Below are 18,276 nucleotides of genomic sequence, written 5' to 3'. Positions count from 1 at the left end.
AATATGCGCCAGAGGAGATGGTTGGATGTGGTGAAGGATTACGATTATGAGATCCTGTACCACCCGGGCAAGACTAATGTTGTAGCCGATGCATTGAGCCGTAGGGTAGACGGCGCCCCGATGCGAGATGTTTGTTTGAGATTGACAGTGATGACTCCGGTATTGGACACTATTCGTGGGGCTCAGGCTGAGGCCATGGGACCAGAAAACCAAAAGAGAGAGCGAGTTGTTGGGCTGGTATCGGAATTCGTTACCGATAGACGGGGGCTTATGACATTTCAGGGCCGGATATGGGTACCGTTTGTGGATGGGACGCGTACCATTTTGATGGAAGAGGCTCATCGATCAAAATTCTCGATCCATCCCGGGGCCACTAAGATGTATTTGGATCTGAAGACGGAGTATTGGTGGCCCAGTATGAAGAGGGATGTCGCATGGTTTGTGGAGAGATGCTTGACCTGTCGTAGGGTTAAGGCCGACCACCAGCGTGCACATGGTAAGCTGCAGCCGTTAGAGATTCCCGAGTGGAAATGGGAATAGATTACCATGGATTTCATCACCAAATTGCTAAGGACTGCGAGAGGTGTCGATGCAATTTGGGTGATTGTGGACAGGTTGACAGAGATGTACGTGAGAGAGGTGGTATCGCGGCATGGAGTGCCGATCTCGATAGTCTCAGATCGAGATGTACGTTTCACTTCCAGATTCTGGAAGAAGTTCCATGAGGAATTGGGTACAAGACTGCATTTTAGTACCGCATACCAGCCACAGACTGACGGGCATAGTGAGCAGACGATTCAGACGCTCGAGGACATCCTCCGAGCATGTGTGTTGGATTTCGGCGGGATTTGGACACGTACTTGCCCTTAGTAGAGTTTTCCTACAACAACAGCCGTCGTTCGAGCATTGGTATGCCACCCTTTGAGCTATTGTATGGGAGGAGGTGTCGGACCCCCATTTGCTGGGGAGAGATAGGGTAGCCTATGATGGGTAGTACCAAGATCGTACTTCAGACGACGGAGCAGATTCAGCAGGTCAGACAGAGGTTGTTGACCGCTTAGAGTCGTTAGAAGAGTTATGCAGACAGGCGTCGGTCCGAGCTCGAGTTTCCAGTCGGCGACTTCGTGCTCCTGAAGGTCTCTCCTTGGAAAGGAGTTATTTGATTCAGGAAGAGAGGCAAGTTGGGGCCCCAATATATCGGTCCTTTCAGGGTGATCGTGAGGTTAGGCAGGGTAGCCTACCGTTTGGAGTTACCTGCAGAGTTGGGTCAGATCCATGACACTTTCCACGTGTCGCAGCTGAGAAAGTGTATAGCCGATGAGTCGCACTACTAGAAAAACAGCCTTTTATGACGCTCATTGCGCGTCGTAAAAGGCTCAGACGACACGCAAATTCGCATCAAGGAAGGCCCTGTCATAAAGAGAGACGACGCGCTTTTGCGCGTCATCTATAGACGACGTGCATTTACGATGCGCAATTACGACGCGCGTTTACGACACACAATGCGTATCAAGGAAGGCCCTGTCATAAAGGAAGACGACACGCATTCACATGTCGTAACCTTACGACGCGCGTGTTAATGACACGCAATGCGTATCAAGAAAGCCCCTGTCAAGAAAGGCCATGTCATAAATGAAGATGACACACATTTTTGCGTGTCATAATTTTAAATGTTTTTAAAATTTTATATTTTTGATAGATTTACGAATTTACAAATTAAATAACACATTAAAAGTATCATAATAAAAAATAAAATATCATAAACAATAAAGATAATTCATTGCACTAGTATGTCAAATACAAATAATCATTCCAATAGTAAGTAAATGTAACACATTGCTAATATTGCATAATATTTATTATAGAAAACAAAACATGTACAACATTAAAAGAAACCCATGACTAAATTCTCCTTTGACAATTTCCTTTCTAAAAGAATAACCTGAATGCAAGAACTTTGAGAGGCTGTACGGCATGGAAGGAGGTTGCTAAAGCTGTCATAACCTGCACATGGCAAATCGGTAACTTAACATGCAATACAATACAACACTAAAATGATTCTTTGGATCATTTTGTAAATAAGATTTATTCATTACTTTGCCTCTGTTAAATTTAATTAGTCATTAAACAAATTATATTATGTACAAAGATAAACATAAATAACATCAAATATAATCAGGACAGATAATCATGCATCTATACCTATACCTATACCAATGACTTTCAACAACCATTAAAAGTTTATTGATCAAGGAAAGCAAAAAAAATAAATAAATAATGCACTAGAATTAATAGATAACAAAAGGCAACTTTTGTAATTACCTGTTGTTCAAAGATTTTAGCTCTGGCAAGTCAACAAGTAGCAGGTGTGCATCTGAGGAAAATGAAGAAATTTTATTAGTCATCAAACAAAAGTTTAATACATGTTATCTTTTTAAGCAGGAGTGTGGATGTGTTTTTCAAAATGATTACCTAAAAAATGTTGTAATATTAAGATTCTAGATTAAACCTTTTTTAAACCCATTACTTCCGGATATAAAGATATCTTATATTATTAAAAAGGACCAGCATACTTCCAGTTTTCTCTTCAATCAAAAGCGTATGACAGAGCACAAATCTTTGCTAGTACTTTTTATTAAAGCTTTCACACCCATTTTATTGTTTTTTGTAAGTAGTTTAACTCAGGGCATGACCTTATATTTTATAGGAAATTCAGTAGTACTTGTCATTGTATTTAATTAGATAAAAAAAATGCACCTTATAATTCAAAGAAGCAAACTTGCAAAGAGGTTATTCTGCTCATTAAGTATTTTCACACACTTGGCTTGGCTTCTAATCACAGAGCCGTATGGACACTGGTATATGTTCCTTGCCTAATCCACATCAAAACAATTAGAATTAGATAAGGCCATAAGGGTATAAGTTCATGAATCTTACGATGATGTAAATGAGGTCATTTGGATCAAACAACACATGGTGAGGTGGAGGACTAAGGGTAATTTTGTTTTTAGTTATTAAGAGAAGGAATGGAAGCATACCGGCTAAGCCAGTATATGCGTGAGTGTTTTGAGGAGTTTGAAGTTGTAATTGTGTTTTCACGAGCCAGATAGGATTCGTAAAAAGATATATCTGAATAAGTATCTATTAAATGATATAATAAACCAAAAAAAGTGAAAGAAAATCACTAAATGAAGAGTATGTATAGCTGTAACAGAGGCGTAATTATGTTAAACTGTTCTTTTCCCAATTTTTCCCAATTTTACAAGAATGGTGAGAAATCATGATTAATACACAAATCAACAAAGTGTCAACAAAGCCAAGACATTTATGCTCATAAACTATTTTAGGCCATGTAAGTTGCAGACTTTCTTCACCTCCATATACAGTACTAACATGTAAATTCCCCTGTAAATCAGATTTATCATTACATTAATCAAATTAAGCCTCAAATCATGGTGAAATTGACATCGTGTTACATGATACCCTATTAGTTAAACAAACCGCTTATACCAAAAGTTAAATATCTAATGGGACATTTACCTAAAGTTTCTGAATTGTTGATGTCAAAGTGTATAATATAATAGAGCAGTTGCACCACATTCACAATAGGTAAGTGATATATTGTCAATCTCTTGATCACATCTAGTTAGGCTTACCGGATGACCAATTACTCGAGTCCATCATCTTAAAAATGATGTAAACTACTTGTCATCTCTCCACATTCACAACCTCATAACCAAACATGAATATTCTTTTTTATTTTTTATTTTTTTATTACTTAATGGAATTATGGAACTTACATTACTTGTTTCCTTCCATAAACAATCTCTGAGATGAATAAGCACCAATTCAACATCTTTGGTCTTCTTAGTAGTAATCATATTCAAATTCTCTTCCCAATCATCAATCATAGCATTAGCACCAAATTAAGCCTACATAAAACAAAAGAGTCAACAACTTGGATACTTTTTTTTGTCTTTTTTCTTTTTGAATTTCGTAAATAATTGATATAATCATATTAAATTTTACAAAAAAGGACAAAGTTGACTTGCCTGAACTGTGGATGATACCCTAGTAAAAGAAGCAAGTTTTTTTGCCCACCAGGCTTACCGCTATTAAGTCATTCTGTCCAGACCATTTCTATTGATCCCTCACTCAATGATCTCTTTATTGGTACCACCCCTGCCATGATTGGAGAATGTAATCCCATTAAACAGAGCTCCGTTCAGAAAAAGAAAACATTACCAATATCGACACCGGGTACAGGTCCGACCCGTCTTTTTGTATTCACTCGGGCACCTTTATTCATCAAGATTGTACCTAACCATAAATATGCCCGTCTTGAGATTCCCGGGATTACCCCTTTTGCATCATCGAGTTGTGTGATCTTTCTCCTTAGTAGAATGTAAACGAAAACCACACGTTGGACTATAAATGCTTGCGGAAACATTTTTGACAGCATCGATGGTTTCACTTTCACAAGCCAAACATATAGTCCGTAACATGTAAGGTGAACTAAAGCGATGCCAAAGTACCTGCAGGATGTGAAAAGTCATATCTACCCCCGACAGAAATATATATATATATATATATATATATATATATATATATATTTATTTATTTATTTCGTTGGATGCAATGCAACATACCACATGGGTGCCCATAGAGTGGCAATTTCCAGGAAGGGATAAGGCCACCTGCAATAATAGCCTCTCAAACTTCAATCCTGGGAAATTTTATAGTAAATAATTGATAAATGACAAAAGAAGTGGGTTCTGGTAAGTAGAAATCACCATGTAAAGCAGCAGGCATGCATAACCCACTGGAAAATTATATAAGCTGAGCTCCACAAGACAAAGTATGTTAACCCGTGCCAAGTAAATTGCTACAAGGGGCACAAGAAAAAGACAAACAGTGAGATAATGGCATCAACTCGACACTTATTAGGATCATTAATATAGTGAATAGCCAATTGTTGAATGCGATCCAATCACTTACTAGGCTGTTGAGAACAGAATCCAGGAGGAGAAAAACAGCATTCAGGGAGTGCATGCAACCAATCAACTGCAATCACAACAGAGATTTATTTATAGCCAAACTAACTCAGTCTCAGAATGCCAACAACAACAGTTCCGAATGAATCATAATGTACATATATATTTGTTATGAGCTAGCAAACAATAAAAAGAGAATGATAATTATTTCCAGGAAACAAAAGGAAAAAGGAGGAGATTTTAATCTCTTTTGAAGAGTGTGAGAGGTTGGTATTGTATTCCCAAATCCCAATGAAAGAAAAGGGGCAAGGGACAAAATAGGCACCAAAATACAAGGTCAGTAAGCACAACAGCACCTGCACAAGTCTGTTCACATACACCAAGAATCAGCTTTAAACACTTTTAAAAAAAATCTCATGACTGCATGAATATCAGAAAGCTCAAAGTGATCAATCTCCTTAGCAGAAATGTAACGATTTGAAGATGGACCAGAACCCCCTTGTGATGGGAAAATTGGAACATGAAATGTAATGAAATAGGTCACCAAATGAATCAACACACCTTAAGTTTATGTTGGCTGGTAAATGAAAGGACACTAGCTGGAAGTGATAAAATGAGAGGAACTAATTCCCTAAACAAAAAATAAAAAACAAAAATGTCAATAGATTCAAGAATAAATGTGTTAAGACTTAAGGGAGAATGTTATTCAGTTACCTGTTTTGATCTAAGCAGTCTAAAGCATCAATTTGGTGATATAAATCCTTGTTATTGCCAGGGATTCCAATCCCAAGAAAAAATCTTGCCAAACCCAATATTTTGTCCCCTAGTATCTGCAAATATCAAATAAAAAGAATTATAAAATTTAAAATTATGAGCATAGGAAATACAAGTGGTGTCTAGAAACATAATAAGATTGTGTCATATATTAAAACTTCCGGAAGCGGAAGCGAAAGTTGTCAGCCCACGAACAACTGATGAGGTGGCTGAAACAGGACCTTGATGTTGATCATCAATGAAATTGGCCCCATCATCTACAAAATTGTATAAAAACAGGAATCATGTATAAAAAATAATGATATCTCCCATGTTATAATATAATTCATGCACTAACCATATTTATCTAAATTTTCAAATAGCTTCACAACATCCTTTTTCAGTGCCTTAATCTACAAAAAGAAAAGGATAATTAGAACAAATAAGACCCTTAATGTAATAATATGTCCAGTAAACAAGAAAGTTAAGAAAAAGGCACAAGCAGCTGAAATTTTTCAAATTCTTCAATGTACAACTACAATTGTAAAAGTTTATAAAAATTTGTAAATGCCATAACATATAATGTGCACTAAAGCTTAAAATGTATCATGGTTGATGCGATACGTTAAGTGGTCTACTAAAGCTTAAAATTTGGTTTAGACATTTTAACAATCACATAATGTGCACATTATGTTGATCAGAATACATGGCCTTTCAATTCTCACAGAACCAAAAAAAATTAAGAAATAAATACAGGAAAGGAAACCAAATGACATTTTCTAACAAAAACTAATCAATCATGAGGAACACAGCGAAAGATGAAAAAATGAAGTAGTACCGATGGAAGGGGGACGGCGGCGGCTTTTTGTGTCCAAACTTACATCTGGTATCGTTCCAATTTGGGAAAGCATGTGAAGGGTCTTCTTGAAAGATAATATTGCAAGGTACAGGGCAAAAGAACAATACTACAATTACTAATGAAAAGGGAAGACCTTCAAAGGATAAGATTGAGAAGATGCTTCAGGAAGCTGGGAAGTATGAGTCTAGAGATGAGGAGCCCAAGAAGAAGTTGGAGGTGAAGAATGCTTTAGAGTATTATACGTATAACATGAGGAACACAACGAAAGATGAGAAGCTTGGTGAGAAGTTGACTCCGGTTGATAAGAAGATTGAGGATGCGATTGATGAGGTGATTGTGTGGTTATATACAAATCAGTTGGCTGAGGGGGATGAGTCTAAGGATAAGATGAAGGAGCTTTTTCCCATTTTGAAACTTTTAGGTTAGAGGGAGATAGAGAGAAAGAGAGGAGTAGAGAGAGGGATGAGATTGAATGAATAAATGTAGGAGGCACTGGAGGTGGGTGCAGGCGGAGGCCCTAGGGCTTCTTGTTGCTAATTCAAAGATCAACATCGATTGTAGAAGGTGGAGGCATCAATAGAGGGAACAAGGTAAAAAAAAAAAAAGAGGAGATCAAACCATTTAGTGTGAGGGTCGATTTGGAAGAAATCTCAAACCCTTAACCTTAAACATGATGTGAAGCGATTGATCCATAATCTTCTTCGTCTCTGTTAATTCCTTGGGCTCACATAATTGAACGATGGTGGTAAATGAAGCATTCTTCGAGAAAGAAGGTGCATCGCTGCAGTTTGAGGAACGACGATTGGAGGCAGTGGATGTGGGTGAGGGGGTGGAGATGAGGAAGGAGAAGGCGGGGGTTTAAAAAATTTGGGATTTCATTTTCCCTCGGAGACGCGCGTTTCTTAAAAAAAATATAAAGTGACATTCACAGATGACGCACAAGTGCCCTCCGTGTTTTTTATATTTTTACATGAGACACTAATTTAAGGGCACGCAATGATGCGTGACCTAAAAACATAAATTTTTTGAAGAGATTACACTTTTTTAATGTCACTCTCTTTTGCGTAACATAAATCAATGAGTGTCGTGGTTTGCGCGTCTTGAAAGGGTGTTTTTCTAGTACTGTCAGCAGTGGTGTCATTAGAAGATATTCAGGTGGATGCGAGCCTGAACTATATTGAGAGACCTGTGGTGATTAGGGATCGGAAGATCAAGGTTTTGAGGAACAAAGAGGTGCCTCTGGTGCAGGTCCAGTAGCAGCATCGGAAAGGGTCGGAGTTGACTTGGGAGCTGGAGCGTGAGATGCGGGAGCAGCATCCAGAGTTGTTTGTAGAGTGAGACATTGAGGGCGAAGTCTAATTCTAGTGGGGGAGAATTGTAACACCTGGATTCCCAGGCATATTAATTATTCCTTTTATTTTTGGAGATAGAGAGGGGACTCGGCGAGTTGCTGTTTAGACTCGCCGAGTATGGTCGTGGATTAGTATCCGGGTTCACAGCCGAACTCGGCGAGTTCATGAGTGGACTCGGCGAGTCCACGCTGTTTAATGAAACCCTAATTTCTTGGGTTTGGGACCTATTTAAAGGCCCTTAGGGTCGTCATTTGCGGCTACCAAACCCTAGAGAAAAACCCTAAGAGATCTAGAGCGTTTGTAAGGAAGGAGAGGCCATTCTTGATCTTTTTGTTGGTGTAATTGCAAGAAAGAGGTGACCAAGGCAAGAGGAGGTTGAAGGAGGTGTGATTTTGGTGACTTTAGAGTTCATAGAGTTCATATTGAGGTATTTATTCGGACCTTCTTCAGTTTTGGTGTTGATTCTTAGAGTTAGGGTTTTCTAACCCCTTTAGAGGATGGATAAGTGGAGCAATTAGTCCCTTCTCGAGTCTATGCTTTGGATCTGGACCCAAAGAGGTCCAGAGACCTTAACCTTTGGAGCTTTATGAGTTATTTTGGGAGCCATGAGCTTAGGAGGTCATTTTTGGGGCTAAATCACCAAGTTAGACTATTTAGATGTTATATGAGTGTCAAGGTCTGAACTTTACGTGATTATCATGCTTGGGAAGGTCAGATCTATGGATTAAGGGAACAGATCTGACCTCAGGAGATCTATGGAGTTTGTGCATGGCATGAACTCGCCGAGTCCGAAGATCAGACTCGGCGAGTAGGGTGAGGGTTTCCCGTAAATCACTTAGTGAGTAGACTTGCCGAGTTGGGGAAAAAACTCGGTGAGTCAGGGAGAGTTAGGGGACTGAAGTTCAAGGCGGAACTCGCTGAGTTCTTCTTGAGACTCGGCGAGTTGAGTCGGGGTGGCCCCGCGATTCATATCAGGTGTGACTCGTCGAGTAAGGGGAGGGACTCAACGTGCCAAGAGGGACTAAGAGAGTCAGTAGACACGTGTAGACTCGCCGAGTCGCCCAAGTGCACTCGACAAGTTGGGTCAAAGTTTGACCATTGACTTTTGTTGACTTTTAGGGTTTGGTCAACAATGTTGCCTTTGAGCTGATAGAGGGATAAAATGGTCTTTCACCTAGAGAGGGTTGAGGCTAGATCATATTTCTATCGAGTCAGAGATATACCGAGACATCTGAGGTGAGTCTTCTCACTATATTTACCTAGTGTGGTAACAGAGTTATGTGACAGAGTATTCTAGAGTTATATGTCAGTGTACTTTTATGATATTACGTGTTGTGATTTATTGTGATATGCATGATTCAGAGTTTACAGAGTTAGGACCAGTGGGTCCACATAGTTATGGGAGCAAGAGGGTCTCACAGAGATATCCGACCAGAGGGTCAACAGAGTTACAACCTTTAGTGGCTGATATGTGTTTATGTGGTATTTTGGGGAACTCACTAAGCATTTATGCTTACAGTGTTATGTGTGGTGTTTCAGGTACCAGTGATGATCGCGGGAAGGTGCCGGCATGAATCATACACACACACACTAGAGTTCATATGTTTTGATCTTGGGGGTTTTGTATTGAGATAGTGATGATACAATATTTAAAAATGTGGATGTAAATGAAAATACATGGTTTTTAAAATGCGAAAAATTGTTTAAATTTTTACGGTGTTACACTAATAGCCACAATATATAAGGACCCCATGGCTCAAGAAATTGGCACTAGTGTGTGTACACATAAGGGCTAGCCGATTTGAGCATAGGAACCTTCTCTCTCAAGTTATTCCAAGATGTTTGTGATGTTGTGTGAACCATTTGAGGTGTCACACTTTAGGCACTCGGCTCTTAAGCTTCATTGAATCAAGCTACATGAAAAGGTATGTCTTCTAACTTGTTTATATTACCCTAGTATCATGATTGTATGCTAGTTAGGGTAATACCTTGGAAAGTTCAAGTTTGCATGCATAATAAAGAAAAAATAGATCCAAGGTATCTAGGGTTGCATGTACACCATAGGTGTGTTAGAATGCTCAAAATCCTTCAGGTAAATCTCTCCCAAGTCATTGTAGTATGCTCTACAGGAGTAAAACTAGTTGTCACAAACTTCCACCAGTCCTTCGCTCCCAAGCGAAGCTGGTTCGACACGAACCGAAACCTCAAATGCTCTAGGCAAGAACATGTGTAAAAACATCCCTCAATATCAGAGGTCCACCTCATAGCAAAAATCAGATCTTGTGTCCCATCAAACTCTAGTGGCTTCGTGTTGCTGAACACCCAATACAGCAACAAGTCACCTCGCTGTGGCTTGGCAGCAACGAAAGATGTGGTGGTTGCAGCAGTAGCCGCCTCAGTAACAGCAACATATCGCTCATCAAATGTCTCGATCAATGTGGTCTTAATAGAGCCAAACATCTCATGAATCGACTCTCGATGGTTGCGTCCACCTTATCATGAATCATCCAAATCTCATCATCGCTAGTCCCACTACTCTCGGGGTTGTGGCGTGTACCCACCATGATGTCTCTAAAACACAACACAAAAATCATCAGAGACTCGCTCGAGCATACTCACACTCAACCACTCATCCCTAATTGCTCCTACGCATCCTAAGGATTCTTACTTGGGTTGCATACCGATCTGGTACTTTCAGTAGTACGGGCCCAATACTACCTTCCATACCTAACCTATAGTTACCCCAAGTCCTCCTCCTAGGATTCTAATTCGCAAGTACTCTATCTCTCACAAATATCAAACTACTCGCTCAGTAGCCTACTGACATGCTCATTTAAGTATCCCCCTATATTAACTCTCAACACAGAACTCAACACATACTCATGGCAAATAACTGACAACACTGATCAATAGCATCCCCTAGGCTAAGGCATCACAAATTAGGCAACTCTAGCCCTAGAATATGAAATACCTAGCCTATTCTCTAGCATGCATTTGTAATATCTCGTAAATATCTCATAACACAAATAAGTAAGGGTGTTTTGGGAAATCACCATTCGGGCTCTGGCTGATTGTACACACTGCTCCAACTCGTTTTCTCTTAAAACTCATTCTTAATTTTTGAAAAATCATTTCTTTTGAAAAAAATTCTCAAATCCTCAGCTTGAGTCCAAACACACCTGGAGGTGCATCCGAATCCCTCAAACCAAGGCTCTGGTACCAATTTGTAACACCGTAAATTTTCAAACAAAAAATTTCATTTAAAAAAAACCAATTATCTAATTGCAAAACCACAAAATTCCACAAACATCAAGTTATCAAAACACATGTCCCAAAGCAGTTTATAACACAAATCCAGGATCCTCCAAAAACATATCTCCATCTCAAGTGTGTGTATAATCAAGCTGGTGCCTTCCCGTGATCCTGGAGGTACCTGAAACACATAACACATAACATGGTAAGCACGAAGCTTAGTGAGTTCCCCAAAATACCACACACGTCACATTAGCCACTCGAGGCAACTCAGTACGACATTCCAGTCAATGTGTCTCGGTGGAGACCCTCTGGTCCAACAGCTCGGGTGGACCCTCCGGTCCTAACTCAGTAAGCTCATAATAATAGTACTCAGCATAAATCACAAAGACATAATGTAGGATATCACAATACTCAATATTAGCATACAAGACCCACCGGTCACACAAAGATACCACTTATGGTAAGTATAGTGAGAAGACTCACCACGTAATCAAGTAAGTAATAATCTTGTACACAAATCACGACTTGAAATAAGCTAGGTTAATCTCTCTCTCAAACTCATGGAATGGGTAAAATACCATTTTACCCTTTCACAGTCCTCGTACCCCCTGCCTTGACCAAACCCTAAAGTCAACAAAAGTCAACTGTAACATCCCAAAATACAGTCTAAAAATTCCGTTTGAAAACATTACAAAAACCATAATATCCAAATATCATATAATGAAAACCATAGGTCGTGTATCTCAAAATGTCATAATAAATGTATCAAATCAAATCTGATGTCAAGATTGTGTCAAAAATATCAGAGTCTAACTCCTAAGCTAAAACTATGGTGTGTGTGCCATGCCATCATCCCAAGCTTATCCCTTTGCTAGCTGAAGTACCTGAAACCACAACTGAAATTGTAAGCACAAAGCTTATTGAGCTACCCCGAATACCACATACCATACAATAACATATAAAACACATAATGGGCCTTGCCCACTGCATCAGACTGAAATCTGAAACTGACTAGGGCCTTGCCCATTGCATCGGACCGATGTCCGGAACTAACTAGGGTCTCGCCCACTGCATTGGACCGAAGTCTGGAACTAACTAGGGCCTCGCCCACTGCATCGGACTGCAGTCCAGAACTAACTAGGGCCTCGCCCACTGCATCACACCGAAGTCTGGAACTAACTAGGGCCTTGCCCACTACATCAGACCGTAGTCCGGAACTAACTAGGGTCTTGCCCACTGCATCAGACCGAAGTCCGGATCTAAATAAACATAGCATAACATAATCATAACATAATTATAACATATAACATAAACACATACACTGCATATTGCATCAAACCGCAGTCCGGAACTCATAACACATAGACATGCCTGAATCACAAAGGCATCAAGCATACTGAACTACTATAATCTAAACGGGCCGACATTGTGGCTGTAGACCCGTTCCTACTGGAAGGAAACTCACCTCACACTGTTGAAGTCCCGCTGACAAAACCCTAGCTGTTGGATCATAAATTCCCGAATCTGTCAATTATCAAAATAACACCCAACTAATAGATAGGTTCCACTACTTAACCATAAATACATCTTTTGGATAATTACTACATTACCCTAAGCTTGGCTTATTTAAGCCCAAGGCCAAATCCATAGGCCCAAAGTCAACTAGGAATCAAAGCCCAACATATGGCCCAATTTTCCAAATTGGGCCCAAGCCTCTACATGGACTTCCCTTAAGGCCTAATTGTTCGGTTCAATCCAACATGTCTCATTCTAAGGGCCGCATCTAGGCCCAAACTATGACCCATCTATGGCCCAATTTTCCAAATTGGACCTAATCCTTCATATGGGCCTTACCCTAAAGCCCAACTACTTACTCTAGTCCATTTGATTATTATTGAATGGCCCATTAATAGACCAATTACCAAAGCTCAATGGAAAGACCCAACTCACAAACCAAGTAAAATTAGGGTTTCACATAAATTGATGATTAGGGTTACGTGTTTCTTCCTTAACCCATTAAGGACATAATCCATTAAGTCCTTTACTCTACTAGATAAATGATATGGAGTAATTTGGGCTTAATACTCAATCAAATCCCAATGGCTCAAAAGTGAGTCCAAATAATTCAAAGGCCCAAATACTCACAATTTGGGTTTTCCACCCAAACATGGCCGAATAGGCCCAAAATTAATCTTTAAGCCCATTAGGTTTTTGTCTAGGTCCGTTAGGGTTTTGCTTGCGGGGCACCACCCACTACCACCTCGAGTAGTGGTGGTCAACCGACGGTACACGGCGGCGGCCACCACCTTACGGTGGTGGTTACTAATATTTTTATTACTCATTGTTCATTACAATTAGAAAGCTTTAATCCAAACTTACACACACAGTAACTACCACACACACACAACCACCCTAGTGGTGGCCGGCAGTGGCTCGTGGTGGTGGTGGCTTTCTTGATCTTTCCGGCCAACAAACTGAATCGTACATCACTGAATGAAGGGTCCAGTTAATGGTTTGGTCTAGGCTTTTGTTTGTAATAGGTTCTTTTGAGTCAATATGTAATTTTAGTAGTTTTTGTGTAGTTTACGGTCGTGTGATGAGTTTACCGTCGTAAGCTTGTTTACGGTTGTTAACCCAAGTCCGACTCAAGTCCACTATATATAGATGCTAGCTAGGTCATTTTATGGTGGTTGATGCCACAGATTTTACGGTATATATTAACAAATTGTACCAGACGTCTTTTATCAATAGAAGCATGTGCAAGCTTGATCTGATTTCTATTTCTACCTCTTTCTCGTTGTTATTCATTGTTTTGGTTGTTTGATCACTGGTAAGATCCGTTTCAGGACCTTACGATTGGTATCAGAGCAAAACCAGTGTCAAAGCATCCTACAATCAAATTTTTGACCGTATTCTTCATTGTTTACGACTGAAGTTGGTGTTTGCTGCAAAAGGGTTTCAAGCTTAATTCAAAAATTACGTTTTTCTCGAATTTTTGGGAGATTATGGCCAGAGCTTACGGCCGTAAACACAGATTACGACTGCAATCTCAACTCATTTCTTGATCCGTAAACTTGGTTCTTAGGCTGTGAATAAGGATTCTTCAACAACGGGAAACTTGGAATCTTAGACTGTAAACTTAAACCGTAAACTCTTTACGACCGTAAACTCCGACCGTGAACATATTTTACGGCCGTAAACACTCTTTTGACCGTGAACTATTGTTTGACCGGAAACTCAAATTCTTTTTAAATTAATAACTTAATTTCTACTTAAACTAATTTTAAATGGATTCACAAAGTCAAACACATCACCATGAACTGGACTCTGTAATGGGCACAACCACTCGAATCCTAAGACTGATGTCTGCTGAAAGTTTTCCTGAATGGAAGTACAGGATTGAGAAGTATATCAAAATGAAGGACTTCAAAATTTGGAGAAGCATCGTAAAAGATCTCGTTAGAATAACCACCACTGTTGCAGGGCAAGTGGTTGACAAAAAAGTTGAGAATTACACTGATGAAGAATTTGAGAAGGTTGAAGAGCAAGAAGGGATTTGGCCACTCTAACCATGGCCCTGTCTCTGGATATAGCTCAAGGTTTTAGGGAGTATACTTCAGCAAAGGCTTTGTGGGAAGCCCTAATTGAAGTATATGAAGGGAATGAAGATATGAAGGAGAGTCGCCAGGACATGATGCATCAAAGGTTCAACATGTTCAATTACATTCCTAGTGAGACCCTGGAGGCGCAGCTTCAATAATTCACAACTCTCACAACTGAGATGAGCATAGCAGGAATCTTCTTGACAAAGTCTGAAATAAACAAGAAGCTACTAAATGCTCTTCCAATGTCATGGGACATGAATGTAGCAGTTATCAAGAAGACCAAAGACTTAAATCGCCTTACTCTCGCTGGAGTGATGGCAATCATCAAGGCGTGTGATATTGATGATAAACAGCGGGAGATAAACCATGTGAATTCGTACTCAGCTGCAAACCTTCGAATCTCATCTAACAAAACTCTTTCATCTTTCACCCTTTCTTCTGCAGGTCAGCCCTTTGCTGCTCAGCAAGCTCAGATTCAGTGTTTTTCCGCTCCATCAGCTACGTCACTTCCCGCTGCATCAGCTACGCCTTTCTCTCAGAACCAATCATTCGCTGCTACTCAAGTTGCTTCTCCTTTAACTGTGGCCTCTTCCTCAAACAGCAAGGAGGGTGATGAAAATCTTGCTCTCGCTACAGGACTTGTAAACTGCTACAATGCTCTTATAGCTGGAGATCTTCTGCCACAACTGTCATTTGCTGATCTTGATCAGATACATCCTGAAGACGTCAAAGCAATGGATATTACATGGCAAATTGCCATGGCAGTTTTCAGGGTAAAGCAGTTTGCGAAGAAGACCGGGAAGAATAACTGGGGGATGAGTGCAGATAAAAATGTAGGTTTCATCAAGGGAAAGTTGCGTTGTTTCAACTGCCACGAACCAGGTCATTTTGCTCATGAGTGCCCGCAGCTGGATAGAAGATTGAGCAATGACCGGACAATGGTTGCAGTAGGGAACAATCGAAGCGGTGTTCAGGTCAACAGTGAAAAGGCCATGGTTGCTCAGTCATTTGACTGAGAGGATCAGATGCAGGCCCTGAATATATCAAGACTTGAAAATGCTCATTTGGCTCATGTCGGTGATGAAGCTTCCGCAGAGAGTGTTGCAGCTGAAGATCAAATGATGGAGCCGCAATTTGCATTGATGGTATCTTCTACTTCTGAATCGAAGAAAAGTGAGGTAAGTTTGACTTCATGCTCTGAAGCTTGTATTGATTATGTTAAAATTCTTCATGAGGAAATTGAAACACTACGTAGAGAAGTAGAGGACCTTAGATATGAGGGCTATCAACTTAGAAAAGGACAAAAACCTCTTAAGGCCAAGTTAGAAACTAAAATAAAGGACTTTAGAAGACTTCAGTAATAAATGTGAAAATTATGATTACATAAAGAAACAGAACGCCGAGTTAATTACTGAACTTGAAACATTAAAGAGCAAATTTCAAACTATTGATTTTGATTTTAGAAAGTTTGATGTTTCAAGTGAGGTAGTTGCCAATATGATAGACCATTGCATGCAATTTAAACATAATCAGTCAAAGGGTCTAGGGTATGATAAAGTGCCTCCTCCTTTCAATCATTCATGTCATTTTCAACCTTTGTCCAAGGAGGAGATTGTCAATGAACCATTCATGGTTGATGGCAAGCCATCTGGTTTTCTTTCGGGAGGATTTATTAATGTTGAAAGTACTAACATTTCTACTTCTCCTCGGATCAATCCTTAAATCAGTCAAAGCACGAAGTTGAAGGATCTATTTCTGAAAATAAAACTGAGTCTGAACCTGAAGTTTTAGTTTTAAATAAAGACATTAATTTTTCTGATGTTGAAAGGGACAATGTTTTTTTGTGAATTTACTGCACCTTCTGATACTGGTTTGAATGTTTTTGAAGTGTTTGAAGATGTGGTCGACAATTCTAATGTTTATGCTGATACTAATGAAAAACCACCAGTTTCACAAGTTTTTCAATCTGATGCACCCTCACTTGTCTCACAAGCTAATTCTTGTTCATGTTCATGTGAGAAAAGCAAGGGTGTTGGTATGGAAAACAAATCTGAAAAATGCAGTACAGGTTTTAACAATAACAAACAGATTTGTTTCAACTGTGGTGTTGGTGGTCATATAGCTAGGAATTGTCCTAATAGAATGTTTGTACATTTTGAGTCATCAAGAGGAGAGAACAAATATAGAGGAAGGTCTTTAACTAGAAAGTCCTCTAGAATTCATTCTTGGAATGATGATTGGAGGGTCGATCGTAGTAGAAAACGGGCTGTGTTTCAAAAGCATAAAAAGGTCTTTCATAACAAAGTCACAAATAGTTTCGGGGGAATGTCGTCAGACCTTGGTTCGTCGACATCGGCTGCTCCCAGCATATGACAGGAGATATCTCCCAATTGAACAACATTCAATCTTTTAATGGGGTGTATGTTTCCTTTGCGAGTGGAGAAGGTGGCAAGATCACTCAGAGAGGAACCGTCACAAATGGGATGTTAAGTTTCAAGAATGTCAACTTTTCTCCCGAATTAAAGCATAGTTTGTTGAGTGTGTCTCAGATATGCGACAAAGGCTATTCTACACATTTCACTGACAAGGAACGTATGATTCTCAAGCCAGGCTTTCTCATCCCAAAAGAGTGGATTCTTGTCAGATCAAAAGGGGATGGGAATACTTACATCATTGATATGAATAGCAATCTTCTAGAACAAGTTACGTGTCTCTTTTCATAGATCTCTGAACAAAATACAATGATGTTGCATCGAAGACTCAGTCATGCTAACGCCAAAAACTTGAATCATCTCTCAAAGAATGAGATGGTCCGTGGTTTGCCTGTCAAAGACTTTATATCTTTTGAAAAGTTTATGTCATGTTCCCAGGGTAAACATCACAGAAAACCACACTTGCCAAAACATGCTAACTCAATCAGTCAGGTGCTTCAATTGCTACATATGGATTTGTTTGGACCAGTCAGCATTCTCAGTATTAACAGAAATTCATACTGTCTGGTTGTGATTGATGATTTCTCTCGTTTTATGTGGGTTTTCTTTCTATCCAACAAAGCTGGAGTTGCTGATCTAATTAAGAAATTCATTATGTTGATTGAAAACCAAACTAACAACCGGGTGAAGGCGCTTCGTACCATCAACGGAACAGAGTTCAAGAATTCTATTCTAGATCATTTTTGCACAGAAAAGGGCATTATGCGTCAATACAGCTCCCCTCACACCCCTCAACAAAATGGTGTCACTGAGAGGAGAAATAGAACTTTAAAAGACGCTGCAAGGACGATGCTGTGTGACTCCAAGCTACCAGTTTTCTTTTGGGCCAAGGCAATTAATATTGCCTGCTACGTTCAGAATCATGTGTAGATCAACAAAGCTCAAATGAAGACTCTGTCTCAGATTCTATATGGTCACAAGCCCTCAGTCAGTCATTTACGTGTATTTGGCTGGCCTTGCACCCTT

The 18,276-nt window shown here is 39.7% G+C and overlaps 1 protein-coding gene across 1 annotated transcript; it reads left to right on the top strand.

Moving 5' to 3' along the window:
* Window positions 1–6,587: 6,587 nt before the first annotated feature.
* On the top strand, window positions 6,588–7,032 carry LOC111908945 (heat shock 70 kDa protein 1-like). The gene is made up of 2 exons (XM_023904731.1): window positions 6,588–6,633; window positions 6,692–7,032. Exons 1-2 carry the CDS (start codon window positions 6,588–6,590, stop codon window positions 7,030–7,032), a joined length of 387 nt encoding a protein of 128 aa, XP_023760499.1.
* The last annotated feature ends 11,244 nt before the right edge of the window (window positions 7,033–18,276 follow it).

The sequence above is a fragment of the Lactuca sativa genome, chromosome 3 (assembly GCF_002870075.4).
Source record: "Lactuca sativa cultivar Salinas chromosome 3, Lsat_Salinas_v11, whole genome shotgun sequence".
NCBI lineage: Eukaryota > Viridiplantae > Streptophyta > Magnoliopsida > Asterales > Asteraceae > Lactuca > Lactuca sativa.
This window is presented reverse-complemented; position numbering and strand designations above follow the sequence as displayed.

Coding starts and splice junctions, on each gene's coding strand:
- LOC111908945 (XM_023904731.1), top strand. CDS start 6,588: ATGGAAGGGGGACGGCGGCGGCTTTTTGTGTCCAAACTTACATCTG. Junction 6,634..6,691: donor TGTGTCCAAACTTACATCTG/GTATCGTTCCAA, acceptor TAATATTGCAAG/GTACAGGGCAAAAGAACAAT.